This window comes from Perca fluviatilis, chromosome 8 (assembly GCF_010015445.1).
Source record: "Perca fluviatilis chromosome 8, GENO_Pfluv_1.0, whole genome shotgun sequence".
Lineage (NCBI taxonomy): Eukaryota > Metazoa > Chordata > Actinopteri > Perciformes > Percidae > Perca > Perca fluviatilis.
This window is the reverse complement of record NC_053119.1, coordinates 9658802-9673902: the sequence shown is the minus strand read 5'-3', so window position 1 is coordinate 9673902 and position 15101 is coordinate 9658802. Positions and strand designations below refer to the sequence as shown.

At 40.3% G+C, this 15101-nt stretch overlaps 1 protein-coding gene across 3 annotated transcripts in view; it reads right to left on the bottom strand.

The window, feature by feature from the left end:
- Positions 1 to 571: 571 nt before the first annotated feature.
- The window catches only part of LOC120563336 (protein inscuteable homolog), a 58502-nt gene continuing 43972 nt past the window's right edge, over positions 572 to 15101 (bottom strand). For 2 of the 3 annotated variants that reach the window (XM_039807444.1, XM_039807443.1), the window contains exons 7-13: positions 14946 to 15071; positions 8334 to 8505; positions 6902 to 7080; positions 6175 to 6241; positions 4522 to 4677; positions 2952 to 3028; positions 572 to 1778 (exon numbers count right to left, since the gene is read on the bottom strand). In XM_039807444.1, coding sequence (XP_039663378.1) covers positions 1650 to 1778; positions 2952 to 3028; positions 4522 to 4677; positions 6175 to 6241; positions 6902 to 7080; positions 8334 to 8505; positions 14946 to 15071 — 906 coding nt within the window. In that variant the 3' untranslated portion in view covers positions 572 to 1649. The remainder of the gene's footprint in view (positions 1779 to 2951; positions 3029 to 4521; positions 4678 to 6174; positions 6242 to 6901; positions 7081 to 8333; positions 8506 to 14945; positions 15072 to 15101) is intronic. The other variant, XM_039807442.1, reaches the window with a different exon arrangement.

The following is a 15101-nucleotide window of genomic DNA, read 5'->3' as shown; positions in this document are numbered from 1 at the left end:
GCATTGTGAGCTATCAGCGTGTATGTCTACGCTCTATACAGCGGACGGCAGTCTGCAACGTCACAGCATAAACACACACGCCACGTGGCACTTTCTAAAGCCACATGTTATCGCGAGGCTACGTGTTATTTTTTTAATTTAACCTTTTATTTATCCAGGTAAGTCGATTGAGAACAACTTCTCATTTGCAACAACGACCTGTCACATTCACACAGTTTCACATTCATACCTGGAAGCTGCCCAGTACAACCCCAGTCTGATCTGCTGGCCACTGAAGCGGTTGGAGGTTAAGGGCCTTGCTCAAGGGCACCTCAGTGGTGGTAATGAGGGAGGGACAAAGCACTGTTCGGGACAAACCCCGATTTTATCCTGTCGGTCTGGGGATTGAACCGATGACCTCCCGGTCACAAGCTCGCTTCTCTAACCTTTAGGCCACCACTGCCCCCTTATCGCAAGGCTACGGTTTAGGGAAAGAAGAAACCGTTGGGATTAGGAAAAGAAGAACGGGGTTGCTTTGTGACAGAGCGTTAGTCATATGACAGTAATTCACCAGAATGACACACACTGAACATTAGACAGATGATTGCCTTTATTCCATGCATGGCATACAATAAGGGTAATTCTCTTTAAATAAAAAGTATTTCTGTATTCAAATTCAAGACCATTTTATAGATAAATTTTCCAGTGGCAAATATATTTGATATTAATGGCAAATAAATTCAAGAGAATAACTCAACATGCCATACAATGAGCTTTAATAAACAATATATTGTACACCAGGAAAAATAGATCATGTTGCCACATGTCTCAGTCAAGTCTTAAATCCTAATAGTGCCCTGTCAATTAAGGTACTCAAAGAAAAAACTGAAAAGATGTAATAGTTAATCTAACTGTAATAATTTAGTTGTAAATGGTCAAAATAAAGTGGCTGATAATTGAAAACATAAAAAAGGCACAAAAAAATTAACAGACAAACAATAAAAGAATTTCACCAGACAAACATCTCGGTACTACAAATGCTAAATGCTTCAGATGATCATTTGTTTCGGAGACATTTTACATTAATTATGCGCTCAATGGATATTTCTCTGTTCTCAGATTGCCAACATGATTTGGATACAATATCTTCAGACATTGCACAAATAAATTGCACAGTGGCGACATAAAGTAAAAAGTGTTTTATTCCAGAACTGGTTCTTTCATTTTCAAAATGGAGCACCCTATCGTAGAAAATAAGTACTGATAAAATTACTGATATGAAATCCCCAGCGGAATAAAATAAACAAATTACTTTTTCTTTTCTTTTCTTTTTTTTTTTTTAATTGTACACATTCATTGCATTTAATGTGGTCACTGAGTTGCACTAGACAACCCATTTATGTACATTTACATACAGATGTCTTCTGCATCCATCCAAACTGACACCATGCAGCTGCAGTCTCACTCCATTTGCCAAAATTCTTGATGTTCCAGTATGACAAATCTTCTCAAGACACACAAAGTGACAAACCAAAGCTCCAGTCGGGAAATAAATGCAATGTTCTGTAGTGAAGCTGCTCATTAGTCCTCTCTGTGTCACGCAACGGTACATGTACATGATCTTGTACATGAGTTCAGCTCTCCACTAGCAGTGTTCGCTGTGCAGGCCGTCATACAAAGCTCTCCTCCATGTTGGAACACAGCAGGAAAGAGTCGACTAGCCGCGGTTTGATCAGCTGCTGGTGGTCGGCTGCCTCGATGCTGTCTGGACACCCTGCTGCCAGCCTCCTCAAGGCAGCCTGGAGACACACACACACACACACACACACACACACACACACACACACACACACACACACACACACACACACACACACACACACACACACACATCATTATGCATGTGCACAAACACACAAAAACAGACATATGCATCCTCACATATTAAGGTCATGCTGTACTGCTGTATTCAAACACATACATTGAAGTCATGTAAATACATATGCAGTTTACATATTGTGGTAAAATATGTTTAAAAAAAAGTGAATAACAAACTGTAGTGATACTGTATTAAATGCAGTCCGGCCAGACCTGTTTCAATAACATACCATGATTTCAAGAGCACATGTAATATAGTAATATGTGTGACGTCTGAAGCCTATTCAGCCCGGAGGGCCTCCAACATTTACATTAAAGATTACAAAATGATCTGTGAAAGCTCAGCATCTTTTGAAGGTAAAAATTCAACACCTACAAATGCTCTACTTGACCCCTTGGCTAAAAGGATAAAATAGAATCACATTAATTTGAATAGACACTGACAAGTGTGGGCACAGTGTAGAGGAGGGCTTTTCTCAGCAAGGCAAGCAGCCCAATTAGGCTCCTGACCATAATGGGCTTCAAATCCCCTCATCGGCCCTAAGATCTCTCTTTAATAATCATGACCAGAATGAGAGAGTGATAAAGCGCGGGCAGGGATAATATTCATGATATGTACATATTTAAACATACAAGGTTTGAGATGATGTGAACCGGTCAGCTATCTCAACATGGCTTAAAGATACTGAGGTTGTGATATATTTTGAATTTCCAGATATTGCCCTGTGGATGTTATTAAATTGGAGTCATTTGGTGCACTGATGTTACACATGCAGGCCTGTAGTATAATGCCCATAGTTTAAACAAATGATGTACTGTATAGCAAGTATAGCAGCTGGAAATGTATAGTATTTTAGAGGCAAGGCTGAAATAGGCAGTTTGAATTACATATATGTTTTCGGGGCATGGAGTCATTTACTATCTGTGCGGGTCTGCACGCACACACACACGCTCACACACACGCACACACACACGCACACACACACGCAGACACACACACGCACACACACACGCACACACACACGCACACACACCCACACACACACACACACACACACACACACACACACACACACACACACAAATATACCTACCAGGCAAGCGACCAGCACTGAGTCGCTGTTATTTCTCTCAGTAGGGGAGCGACACAGTTCAATAAGACGAGGAACAGCTAAAGACAGCAGAGGAAAAAAATCACTTACAAGCTTGTCCCATTCTTAGACATTGATATCAACTATAAACAGGGGGTGTGGAGAGAGCAGTTGTGTACAGGAGACATTCATAACAAAAAAAGTACTTTTTGTAATGCTGAGAACATTCCCAAAATAACAGGGACGTTTCCGTTACATTTACGTTTTTGCTTGTACTTAAAGGTCCCACAAAATGCTTATTTTCAGGTTCATACTTGTATTTCTACTTGAACATGTTAATTGAACAAATTATTTTTCTCATGAATATTCACTGTCTGTCTGAAACGCTCTGTTTTAGTGCCTGTCTCGTTAACCGTCCCTCCCAAAAATAAACCCAGTCCGTCCTGATTGGTCAGCATTTTTTGGGTCTTCCGCATCTGCACTCTCAGAGCCTTGCAACGTCATTGCAGCCGGGAAATGACTGCAACGGCACTGTAGCTACGCTTTCTACCTATATATAGTATAGTTGTGACATCACAACCGTACGGAAGTCCTGATGGCTCGTTTAAACGCACAGTTTCTGAATACTGGCTGTGTGCATTTGTCTGTGTGTTTTGATACTTTCACAGTTTTTATATAGCACCTCGGCCTGCAAAGAACACATGGAAATCTCACTTATTGCCTCTAGTTTAAAAAAATGCTTTCAATCGCTGGCTTCTGTAATGGAATATAACATACTGTATGTTACCATGTTTCCAATAATATGATTATTGGGTTTCATGAAGCATTCATAGAGAGCTGCCTCCCTTGAGACAAAGAGGTCTACTGGGGAATGGACGTACAGTACATTTAGTACATTCAAAGTGGATTATTTTTCTGTCTAATGTTAGGACAAGGACCTCTGGCCTGTGAAATGAAATTGTAAGATGTTTTTTTCCTCCTTAAAGTAACTAAATATTCAAGTTTAAAGAGGATGCATAATCAGGGAATCGTGTCTAGTTTATTGTTTTGTTGTTTTTAATTACAAATGGAGTACCTCAAGGTCCAGCGGTATTGTAATTTTACTTACTAGATCCATATATATATATATATATAAATAACCTTCTAAGTCATGATATCCTATCTCACAACTGGCTTACGTCTTTATTGAGCCCAAATCATGATGGAATGTAGTTTAGTCAATCAAAGTCAGCTGTACAAAGAAACGCATATGATACAATTATTCTTAGATATAGGTTGCTTAAATACATAGCAGTAAATTGTGACAAAAACAAAGGTTTTTCACTTGAGGAGCCCTCTGGTGGCTGTGGCGCCCTAAGCAGCCACTCAATTCAATTTACAGCATGCTTTGGGTTGGCTACGCTAATTCTCATGAATAAATAATGATTCTGTGTCGCTGTGTACATGGTTTCTTTTTGCTACTTGTTTTTCAGCACTTGTTTTCACGTTGTTTCTCTCAACTTGTTGCATTTGTCAACAGTACTTTTTAATTAAAAAAATAAAGTGTTATAATACAACTGAAATTCTGCACCACCTTTCAGCTGGATGGCTGTTTGGGCCACGTCAGGTTCTCTGCTCAGACGGGCCAGAGTGACTGCAGCTTTCTGCTGAACACGCTCGCAGGCAGCGCCCTCCGATGGACTGCCGGAGGATGGCTTTTCTCCCAGCAGCAGCAGCAGTCGCTCTATTCCTACATGACATATCCAAAGAATCAAAGATGTCAGGGAGGATGGAAAGGAACAGCCATACAACAAACAGCACAGTCATGAAAAGAAACATGGAACCGAAAGCTACAGTAAGACACAATAAAAACAAATGAAGACAGGAAACAGACAAGCAATGAGAAACATAAGAACTAAACCCAACAAACTGGTTTGAAACTTACATAAAGTTAAACAAGACAGACACAACAAAGTGCTCAGGTGAATTAGAAATGAGCCAGACATTACGCACATGACCGTCAGACAAGAATTTAGACCAAGAGTGCCGTTAATCCACAAAAAGAAAGAGATGAGATAAAAACAGCACAGTCAGTCAGTCAGTCAGTCTTCAGGTGGTTACACAAAATTCTTTACAAAGGACAAAGACTATCCACAACTGACCTTAAAATGCACAGTGCACATTGTTAAAAAAAAAAAAAAAAAACGTTGCAGCAGGCACCTCATTCTTTAAAGTTGTATCTAGCCCCTTGCGCCCCGGGAGTGAACCCCAGCCCACTACCACTCCCAAAGAATAAATAGTTGCCGATCGACTAATAAACTCATCCAAGCATCCATAAACAATTAATTCGCCATTAAAATTTTGTAACGACTAGTATTCGAAACAAAAAACTAAAGCAGTGAAGAATGTTTAAAAAAAGGAAAAACTCATTTTTCAATGAAGTAAAAAGGTTTTGGGAGACTTAGAACTTACAAAGAAGCATTTAATGAACACTCAATTGAGGAGACAATTAGGCAGGCAGCACAGTTTAACCACGATGTGTTATTTGCAGTGGACATACTCTCTGGAAGTATGTTAAAGTGTGGCTGGCCAACCGACTTCCAAAAGGAGACAGGCCTGAGACAAAACATTCCCTTATAATGCAGCTGCCTAGATTCCCTGAATGTGTAGAGAGACAATAATACATGAAGAGGTTTGGTTATTAGAGACTGGCCCAATATTCTTGTCCCCTGACCTGTGACCTATTATTGACCTGATGTTGTCTAAGCTTTCCCTTTAGTCTCACCATACCACAACATGGTGTTTCCGGAAATTCCACCACAAAGAATATTACTGATACATGGCACAATCAGAGGCTCTGACACAATGACCCAGGCCCGTACTCAAAATGTGTACTGTATATATCCATGTATTTTTACAATACATGGATAAAAGCATAGAGGCAATGGAATATGTTATATAGAATGGACTCGCTTGTAAGAGCAGAAAAAATAAAGTGGAATAATGAAGGAATGAAAAACAACAACATTAAAATGCATTTCAGTTGTCCAGTTGCAAATATTGGCATATGCTCAGCGGTTGATGTTTTATTTAAAATCTTCCAGGCTACTTCACAAATATTATCTGATGCTGACATCTTGAGGATTAAAGACGAATTGCACTGCTTTATCTTGTCTGTACATCAACGTATGGGTATAAGTGAGCAGTTCAATACATGTTATAATCAATATTGTTTAAAATAGATTACCTTGGTCTTGCAGGACTTCGGAAGCACACTGCTCTAAGACTGACAGGTTTGCCAAGATTGTCACCACCTGAGATTAAAACAATAAAGAATAACGAAATGATCACAAAAACAGAGTAATCGAGAAAAGCGATTATTTTGCACGTACACGTTTTGCGAGTAAACTCCTGTTTTGTCTGCAAAAAAAAATGGGGGTATTAAGTAAGTATTAAGGGAAATTTCAGAGTTCTAGATGTTTTCACTGTTGATTTGTTTAACTTTTGGTTACACTTTACTTGACGTTATCTACATAAGAGTGACATGACACTGTCATGAACATTATAAACAAGCCATAAACGTTTATAACGTAACGCTTCTGTCATTAAGTGTCATTCGGTTTTTGTCATCACAAGTTAGGGTCAGGGTTCATGTGTCATGACAGTGTCATGTGTTTATGACAGTGGCATGACAGTGTCATGTGTTCATGACAGTGGCATGCCACTCTTATGTAGATACCTTTAAGTAAAGTGTTACCAACTTTTTCACTGTTTTTTTAAGTTCAATAATTGCAACATCTTTCCAAAAGTCAACGAGGAATCTTTTCAAATAATTGTGATTTCAATATTGACCAAAGTAATCGTGATTGTGATTTTTTCTCCATAAATCATATTATGGACTATATTATTATATACTACTATTTTTATTAATTTTTTTACTTTGAGAGAAATAACAGCTAATGGTAGACGTGTACCTGGTCTTTGGAGTAGGGTGTGTCAACTCTCTGGCGGTCTCTGCAGGCCTCCAGCAGGATGTGGATGGCGTTAAGCTGCAGGAGAATCTCACAGGCCATGCTGTCGAAGAAGGTGATATTGGCCAAGGCTGCAGACGCCAGGAGGAATACTTCACCACAGGAGGCGCTCTCGCACAACTCTGAGAGAACAAGACACCAGTGTTTATGACATAACACAGCAACACATGTAATGCAAGGAAGGTAAACCATGACGTACTCTGGTGGTCTACCACAGTATTTGCTCCAGTTTGTTGTCCTTTGGCAACCAGATCACTTGTTATACTTTTTAAAGGTTTTAAGTTATGTTTGCACCGTTTGTAGATTGAGATGTAAAGGAATTGAATAAGGTGCTGTAATGAGGCATATTTAATCAGGGAGGCTGTTCTGGTGTTTGGGAGCACTGACAGCAAGATCCTATAATCTGTATTTTTATTTTATGATGTATTACTATACTTTATTTACTTCACTTTTTGTATTATACAACATCAATTGCAAAAACACATGACATATCTGCTTGAACCTCTATTATAATAAACAAATGAAGAAAAAAAACACCCTAAAACCTTAAGTAATCTTAAGGTTGGATAAAGGTGTTTTTGCATTGTGTGGACCTGTGAGGTCTAACAAACGATTCAATTCCATTTCCTTCCTCCTAAAACAATTGCAAAGACTACGTTTTTTTAAAAGCAGCATTGTTTAAAGCCATGTTTATGTCTTCTTCTTTGCTCCCTTTGCTGGCGCATTGCAGCATATCTTGTCGTTTTACCACCACCTGGAGATCAGTGGATTAGTGCAACACAAATAGAAGGACTGTGTACCCTCCATAAAGCTCCTTATCAGGTCTAAAACTCCTCAGGGAACCTTTTTTTTTTAAAAATAACAAAACCTGTTTCTCCAAACAATCCTTGGTCAGGCCAGCATTACGTTATCACTAGTCTATATCGGCAATGTTTCACTTCCGGGATTGTTCAGGTGCCGCTGGATGTCCCTCATTTCAGCCGGATGTCCGTTACCTTCTGCATTCTTTGTTTTGGCATTCTAAACTCCGGTGGATTTGTGAGGACTATGGTTAACTGCTCCTCAGATCTCTGCAGGGTAAATCCAGACAGCTAGCTAGACTATCTGTCCAATCTGAGTTTCCTGTTGCACGACTAAAACAACCTTTGAATGTACACATGTTCCACCAAAACAAGTTCCTCCCCGAGGCTATTTTGCCGAGGCACCATTGCTCCGTCCGGCGCTAAGCGCCGCCCATGACGATTGTGATTGAGAAATGCCAATAAACCAGAGCACATCCCAGAATGCTGTGTGGACTAGTCAGACCCTCCTCCGCAGCGCTGTGGAGGAAGGTCTGGCAATGCGAGACTACGTTATCAGTGTCAGGCCCACTCACTGATGAGCGCCGTGACGATGTCGTGCATGCTCTCCAGGAAGCTGGCGAGGTGCTGTGTGGACGTGTGGTGAGGTGAGGTGATCTGAGCCACGACCGCCGCTGCCTCGGCCCTGGCTGCTTCCACGCTGCTCTCATCAGTCAAGATGTCAGCCAGACACAGGATCCCGTCCACCTACATGTCAGACAACATACAGTACACATTAGGTACCGTGTAATCATTTACTCATCTGTTTTAGATAGATGACAACATTTTGTAACCGGAAACAAACAACCTGGGATACTCTCACACTGTTAGTCAATGATGGTCAGTGCATTCCAGTAATTACTCTGTAATGAACCTGTTTTACATCATGCTGGTGTACCTTTTTAATCATTTAGTTATTTACAGTACAGTCAAGGAAGTCATTTTTCTACATTTAGGGGAGACATTTATTGGGACCTGCTCAGGTCCCTACTAGGGCTGCACATTATGTTGTTTTTTTATCGTCATCGCGATGTATCAACTGGCGCAATAAACACATTGCGAAAGGCTGTGACATATCGAGAAAGACGCTCCGAAAATGTTTGCGTTAGTTGAAAGAAAATATCAGTAGAAAACTGTTCATTCTTCTTTAGTGGGACCTTTTAAAGTTGATTCAATATCCAAGTTTTTTTATTAAAATAATGTTGGAATTGATTTCCTTTCATTTGTTTTAAATTCAACAAGCAATGTCTTGTATTTTAGCAGAATACTGAAAGCAGCAGAAAGGCAGAACTGAGTACACTTTAATATCTGTTTATTGATCGCAAGTAGTATCGTTATTGCGACTACAAACTTTAAGCATATCCCAGAAAAAGTGATTTTTTCATAATATGGGCACTTTAACATAACATCCTGACCTGAACATGGAATTGACATAAGGGGAATGATAGCTGTAACACTGTGATCTGCTTTAAGCTGAGTCAAATGTGACATTGAAGTCAAACATTTTCCACCATCTGGCCTTCATCAGTGTGGCGCACACAACGCAGCCAACAGGGAGGGTCTTCCACCTCCCTGGCTGCTACTAACTGCATTACCTTGACAGAAAATGCTAATTCATGTTCACTACAATGCATTAATGAATTTAAACAAATCTGATGTCGCTGTTAATCGATTTACATATTGTAGAAAAACACTGCAGGGATAACAGAACATCTGCAGCATCGCTGGCCCTCCAGACAGACTGTATGTAGACAGTTACGTGTTCATGGTGTCAGCTTGGCGAAAACTTGCAGCTCAGCCTGTAATCACAATCACAATTAAAACACATTACTCTGATTAAATGGCCAAGAAAGTCTTGTATATCTGGCTGGCATCGACCCAGGGTGTGTGCCTCATCGGGTTTGAGGATGAGCACAGAGTTATAGAAAAGCAGGAACGAGACGTTTACTCATGGGTATGAGCTCCTATTTACATTATCTCATCTTTGTGTGTGTGTGTGTGTGTGTGTGATTTGGTATTGGACGCTTCAGTATATAACGGAGATGTATAGCAGATCTTCATCCACTTGGGGGCAGTATTGCACAGTCCATACAAACTTTACTACAACTTTCTACAGCCATTCTTATCAAGTCGCGTAAGCGTAATGTGTAAGTGTGAAAATCAGCACACTCTGGAAATCATCCATACTATCAATTTACATACATTGTGATACACATTGTGGTTTCCATGGCAGAGGTGAACACCTAAATTGTGTTGGTGTCTGGTGAATAACCCATTACCTGATACATCAGAAACATTTTGTTTTCTGTATTACAGTGTATTGCTGTATTCCTTTTTCAATCACAGCCATTATTGCCTTTATTTAGGGAAAGCACAAATTAATGTTGTGGATGCTCAGCCACCACCAGCCAACAATCCTAAAAACTAAAGTTTAGAGTCGAGCACCCAGAGTGAGACAAAGCGTCAGCTCTCAGCCCGCCACACCTGTCAGTCTTATCTGCTGACGAGCATCAGCGCACTGAGCTTCACAGGACAATTCCCTATTTTTGTCTCCGTGGACGTCAGCAGCACTGTGCCATCGCGAACCCACTGACGTGGAACAATCCACTCTCCGCACCCCCGTTCATTCATCGCCCCTCCCCACACACCACCTCCGTCCGCCCCATCTCTACCCACACCCCCTCCTCCACCCTAAAATAGGATATTCCCAAACTCCTCATTTACCGTACACCGGATGTATCTCATTCAGTTTGTTCTTTGGGCCGACGCCAAACAACTTATCTGAGTGGACACAAAGTTTACGATGCCTGCTCACAGGAACTTTTTTACTTGATACCATGAGTAGCCTATTCATTTCAGCCTGTGACCACTTTTTCTTTTCAGTTGACTCAGTTGAGTTTTGAACCCCATGAATCCTCTCTTCCCTCAAATATGGCACCCTGGAGGGATTGGATCCGAAGAGTGAGAGGCCCTGCTGAGATGATAAAGGGTAACCAGTGAGCACCATCGCAGACTGACGCACGTCAACGTGTCATGAAAGCGTAGCATCAACATGCCGAGATGCTCCACAAAAGGGATTTTGTTACATTCATCTCTCGAATCGCTACATCCAGGCTACCGTATCTTGACTACTTCCTCCTTCGGTATGACACGCACGCCTGGTGTGTGCTACATCAAATGTTGCAACACAACAAAATGGCCAGTGTGTGTTGCACATTAATGAAATGAAATCATCATCATAATTTCATTTTAGGTTTCACGATGCAATCATGTCATTTATACATATGTTTATTTGGTTTGAAGTTTGTCTATTTTGTTATTTTTTTTCTTGTATGATCTTGAATATTGTAGTTACTGTGTCGTTTTTTTCTTGATTTTTGTCTGGGTGGGTGGTGATGACAGGGGGGGGGGGATGTTTGTGTTTCAAATTGTATGTTTTGTGTGTTATAAATAAATAAAATGTTAATCACAAAAAAAGAAAAGAAAGAATGCAATCATGTCCTATAATTTCATTTTACATTTCAGAACTGCAGCCTAAAGTTATTAAGCCTGATGTAGCTTTTCCCATGAAAATGATTGTGGTGCAAAGTTTGAACTTTCAGTCTGATACGATATTGCAGACCTCCATACCTCATGTGGAGGTTCTGTTTCTTTGTTCATTTGGAGCAGCTCCTCATCAACACTCTTCCCATTCAAGATGTCATGATTTCAAAATGGTCCAGTTGGGGATAAAACTTAGTATTAGTTAGTATATACTAAATCGACCAATGAGCAGTACAGATGCATGCCGGCCCCTTTTTCTCAATCACCCTTCAACAGCGACAGTTGTGTTTCTCAAGCCTGAGCGAGCGCCGGTGAGCGGTTGGTAGCGTAGATATGCCTGACAGCCTCTCTCCCGGGACGAGGTTGCTAATCTGGGGCGGACTTTGGTTCCTGTTAAAGAGTTTTCACACTCGGGTGATTCATGGTGTCCCAGCTGCTCTATATGTGAACACAGACACCGTTGTGGCATCATTATTAGCCAGAATCAGGTTATATTCGCTTGCTCGACTCAGGTGCGTCTGTTGTTTATTTTTTGTTTGAATTCTCAATAGAGAACAAACAAGGACAAACAAAGAAGCTTGTATCATTAGCTTTCTCTCTCCCTGGCTCCCCACACACACACACACACACACACACAGTGAGAAGTCTCCCAGGTCTAAATATTTGACCTGTCAACTCAGCAGTCAGAAGGTCCCATATAATGATCTCATCTGTGCGCACCACGGTGACACACTGCAAATCATGATTCATCTTTTTGTGTGTGTGCTGTATAATCCTGTCATCAGAAAAAGAAGCACAGTACACAGTATGATGCCTATTTTCTCACTGTCTCCAATCCTAAAATTATACAGCGAGAGTTTAATGGTGGTTCCCCTTCCTTGAGGTAACTGAAGCTGGTGAACTCATTCATGAAAATATAATCACGTTCATAGAACCCTGGAACTGCTGCAGTCAAAACTTTTCCCTAAAAAAGTAACAATACAGGAATATAATATGTATGTATAGTACTGGTATGCGTCAACTGCTGCCTCAGAAACAATGTAAAGGTGCCACATGGAAAGTTATGTACTGTATAAACATAATATATACATATCAACAACATATATATATATATATATATATATATATATATATATATATATATAATTATTCAATATGAGACATAAACAAAGGACTGACAGTTGCAGAGGGTAAAACCACCTGCAACATGTGTATCCCCTTCCTGACAGTAATCAACAGGGTGTTTAGGACATGTTGGTAATAACTAGCACCAGTTTCATCATATTTAAATGTAATTATTCCAAGTTATTGTGAATTGAAACCAATGTAGAGATATTTTAAATTATCTTTAAAGGACAACATATTATAGATTATTTCATTTCACAGTAAGGAAACCGTTCATTTCATTGATCTTTTGATTCCCCAATCACACACTTTGTTTCTGTGCAGCCCAGCCTCCTGCTGCTGCTGCTGCTGCCATTGTTGGAACATGTTCACCTGTGAAAATAAACTAGCCTCCCAGTCATAACATAGAAAGTGAGAGCATGGCTGCATGTGTACAACAGTAGACAGAATATAGACTGTGCTGCTGCTGCTGCTGGGTAGAGGACATTGACTGGAAATATTAATAATAACAGTCTATGGTAGAGGAACAGCCTCCTGTCTGAGTCACAACTTCAGCTGATCAGTGTAAACATAATCTGTCTGGACTGGAGGGAGCCAATGTATTTTACTGGAAGTACTGTACTTAGTTGAGATTAATGTCATCTCATTCTCTCTTTCTCTTTTTTCTCTCTCGTTGTCTTACAGCATCAACATACCAATTTTTCCTTTGCAAGAAAATCTGGATAAGTGCTGATGTGCCATTTTCTTCCTCATTTTAATTAAATTTGTACATCTGGCCATGAAAAACAGATTAGTTCCTCATCTGTGAATCAGTATCCCCGCATATATAATCAATTGTATTCAATTTCTTTAGGCCAAGGACCTCTAAGCTGAAAAAGAGACAGAGCATGGACCCCATACTAAATAATTATGATATGATGTATAAAATGGATATTCACATATTATTTATACTTCATGTTTTAATGTTAAACGTTCAATATGTAATTCTGACAGCTAGTGTTTAAAATAGTTACTGCAGTACAAATTCAAAATACTGGAGAAAGTCGTCTCCCCCGCCTACCCCTCCCCAGACTCGAAGTTCACGGAGTTTGCCAGTTTGAGACCGCAGCATCCACAACAATGTTGCTAGACGCTTGTCTCCCATAGCCAGACATTACTTCACAGCACAGCGGAGTAGCTAACGTTATATGCTGGCTATATTGACGGTCATAAAAGCTCACGCGGAGCTCTCTACCCAACTGACAGACACACTTTTTCAGCACAGAATTACGGTTGGAACCGCTAAAAACACAATAACCTCTCTGTCCTCTCCACCCAACAGACAGACACACTTCCTACGCTTAGAATTACGGTAGGAACCGCTGTCGGCTACGGCCGCTGAACAGGCTACATGTTGTAAACAGCCGTGGCCCGCTTGCCTGGTCCTCCGGTAACGTTAGCAGTTAGCAGGGTTAGCAGGGTTAGCATGGCGGCGTTAGCCAGGACCAATTGGGATCACTTTACTGGCTATGTCTCAATTGTTTTTTTGCGAGTAACCAACTCGGGTACTCTAGCTAGCTATATAATTCAATTTTAGTACACAAATGTTAAAATGACATAAAATGCCTGTCCCTTGTACCAGCGATAAATTAGCCTGAAGTTAATGCTTACTTGTTCAGGAGGAAGTTAGCCAACTCGGCATCCTTTTGGGCTCTAAGCTGTCTCCATCTTTCAAATACATCTCCAATTTTTACCCGAGGTTTGTTACGTCTCTGGTCACGCAACTGTTAGAAACAAGCCGTTTTTTTAGGTTAGGTAGAATCTATCTCCTTTAATCCCATTTGTTTGTTTTCTGCTTTCATGGCTGTACTACCGTTACAGCTGTAGCACGTTTTTACAGGTATATCTGGCAACCCGGCCTGGCAAACTGGGTAGTTGATAACAACACAGCCCAAAACACAAACAGAAATTCCGTCGCGGAACAGAAATTTCAAAATGAGAAAATACTGGCATTAGCATTGTTGTCAGAAAAGATAGTATTTCAACTTAGCATGTTTCCTTTATATCTGATCAAGCATAGGGGTCATTTTTGGATTTATTACAGTAAATATATTACATATTGGAACTTTAAATTTGGAAGTCACAGTAAATCCCTAAGTTGAACCCTATTTGTGAATGGCTACCATAGTAGATACCTGACCAACTGTATAGTAAGCCTATCATCAGTGTTGTAAGTCAGATGTTTCTTTGTTTTTTCGCAAATAGGCCAATTTATCTTTGCTAATAACATGTTGGATTCATGCTAATGTATATTTTCAGACATGCTAAAATGTCTCTGTTTTAAATGAATTCAATTAAGTTGTCCAGTCAGATATTATCAAGATCTTGACCTTCATTATCTCATTCTCCTCTGGTATAATATCAAGTTAATTCATGTTTGTCTCTTCTATTTCAACATTTCGTAATTTGTGTTGCGATTTGGGCATGAGAGAGATAATGACCTTGTCCAGTTGGTTGATGCCTTCTTCCACACAGCAGATGGAGGCCACTGTTCTCAGAGCGTGAGCGTAGAGCTCCCTGAAGCGGTCCTGCCTGCAGATCTTAAACAGGGCTACCACAGCTCCTTCCTGTGAAGGAAGGAAAAGTAATTAGATGTT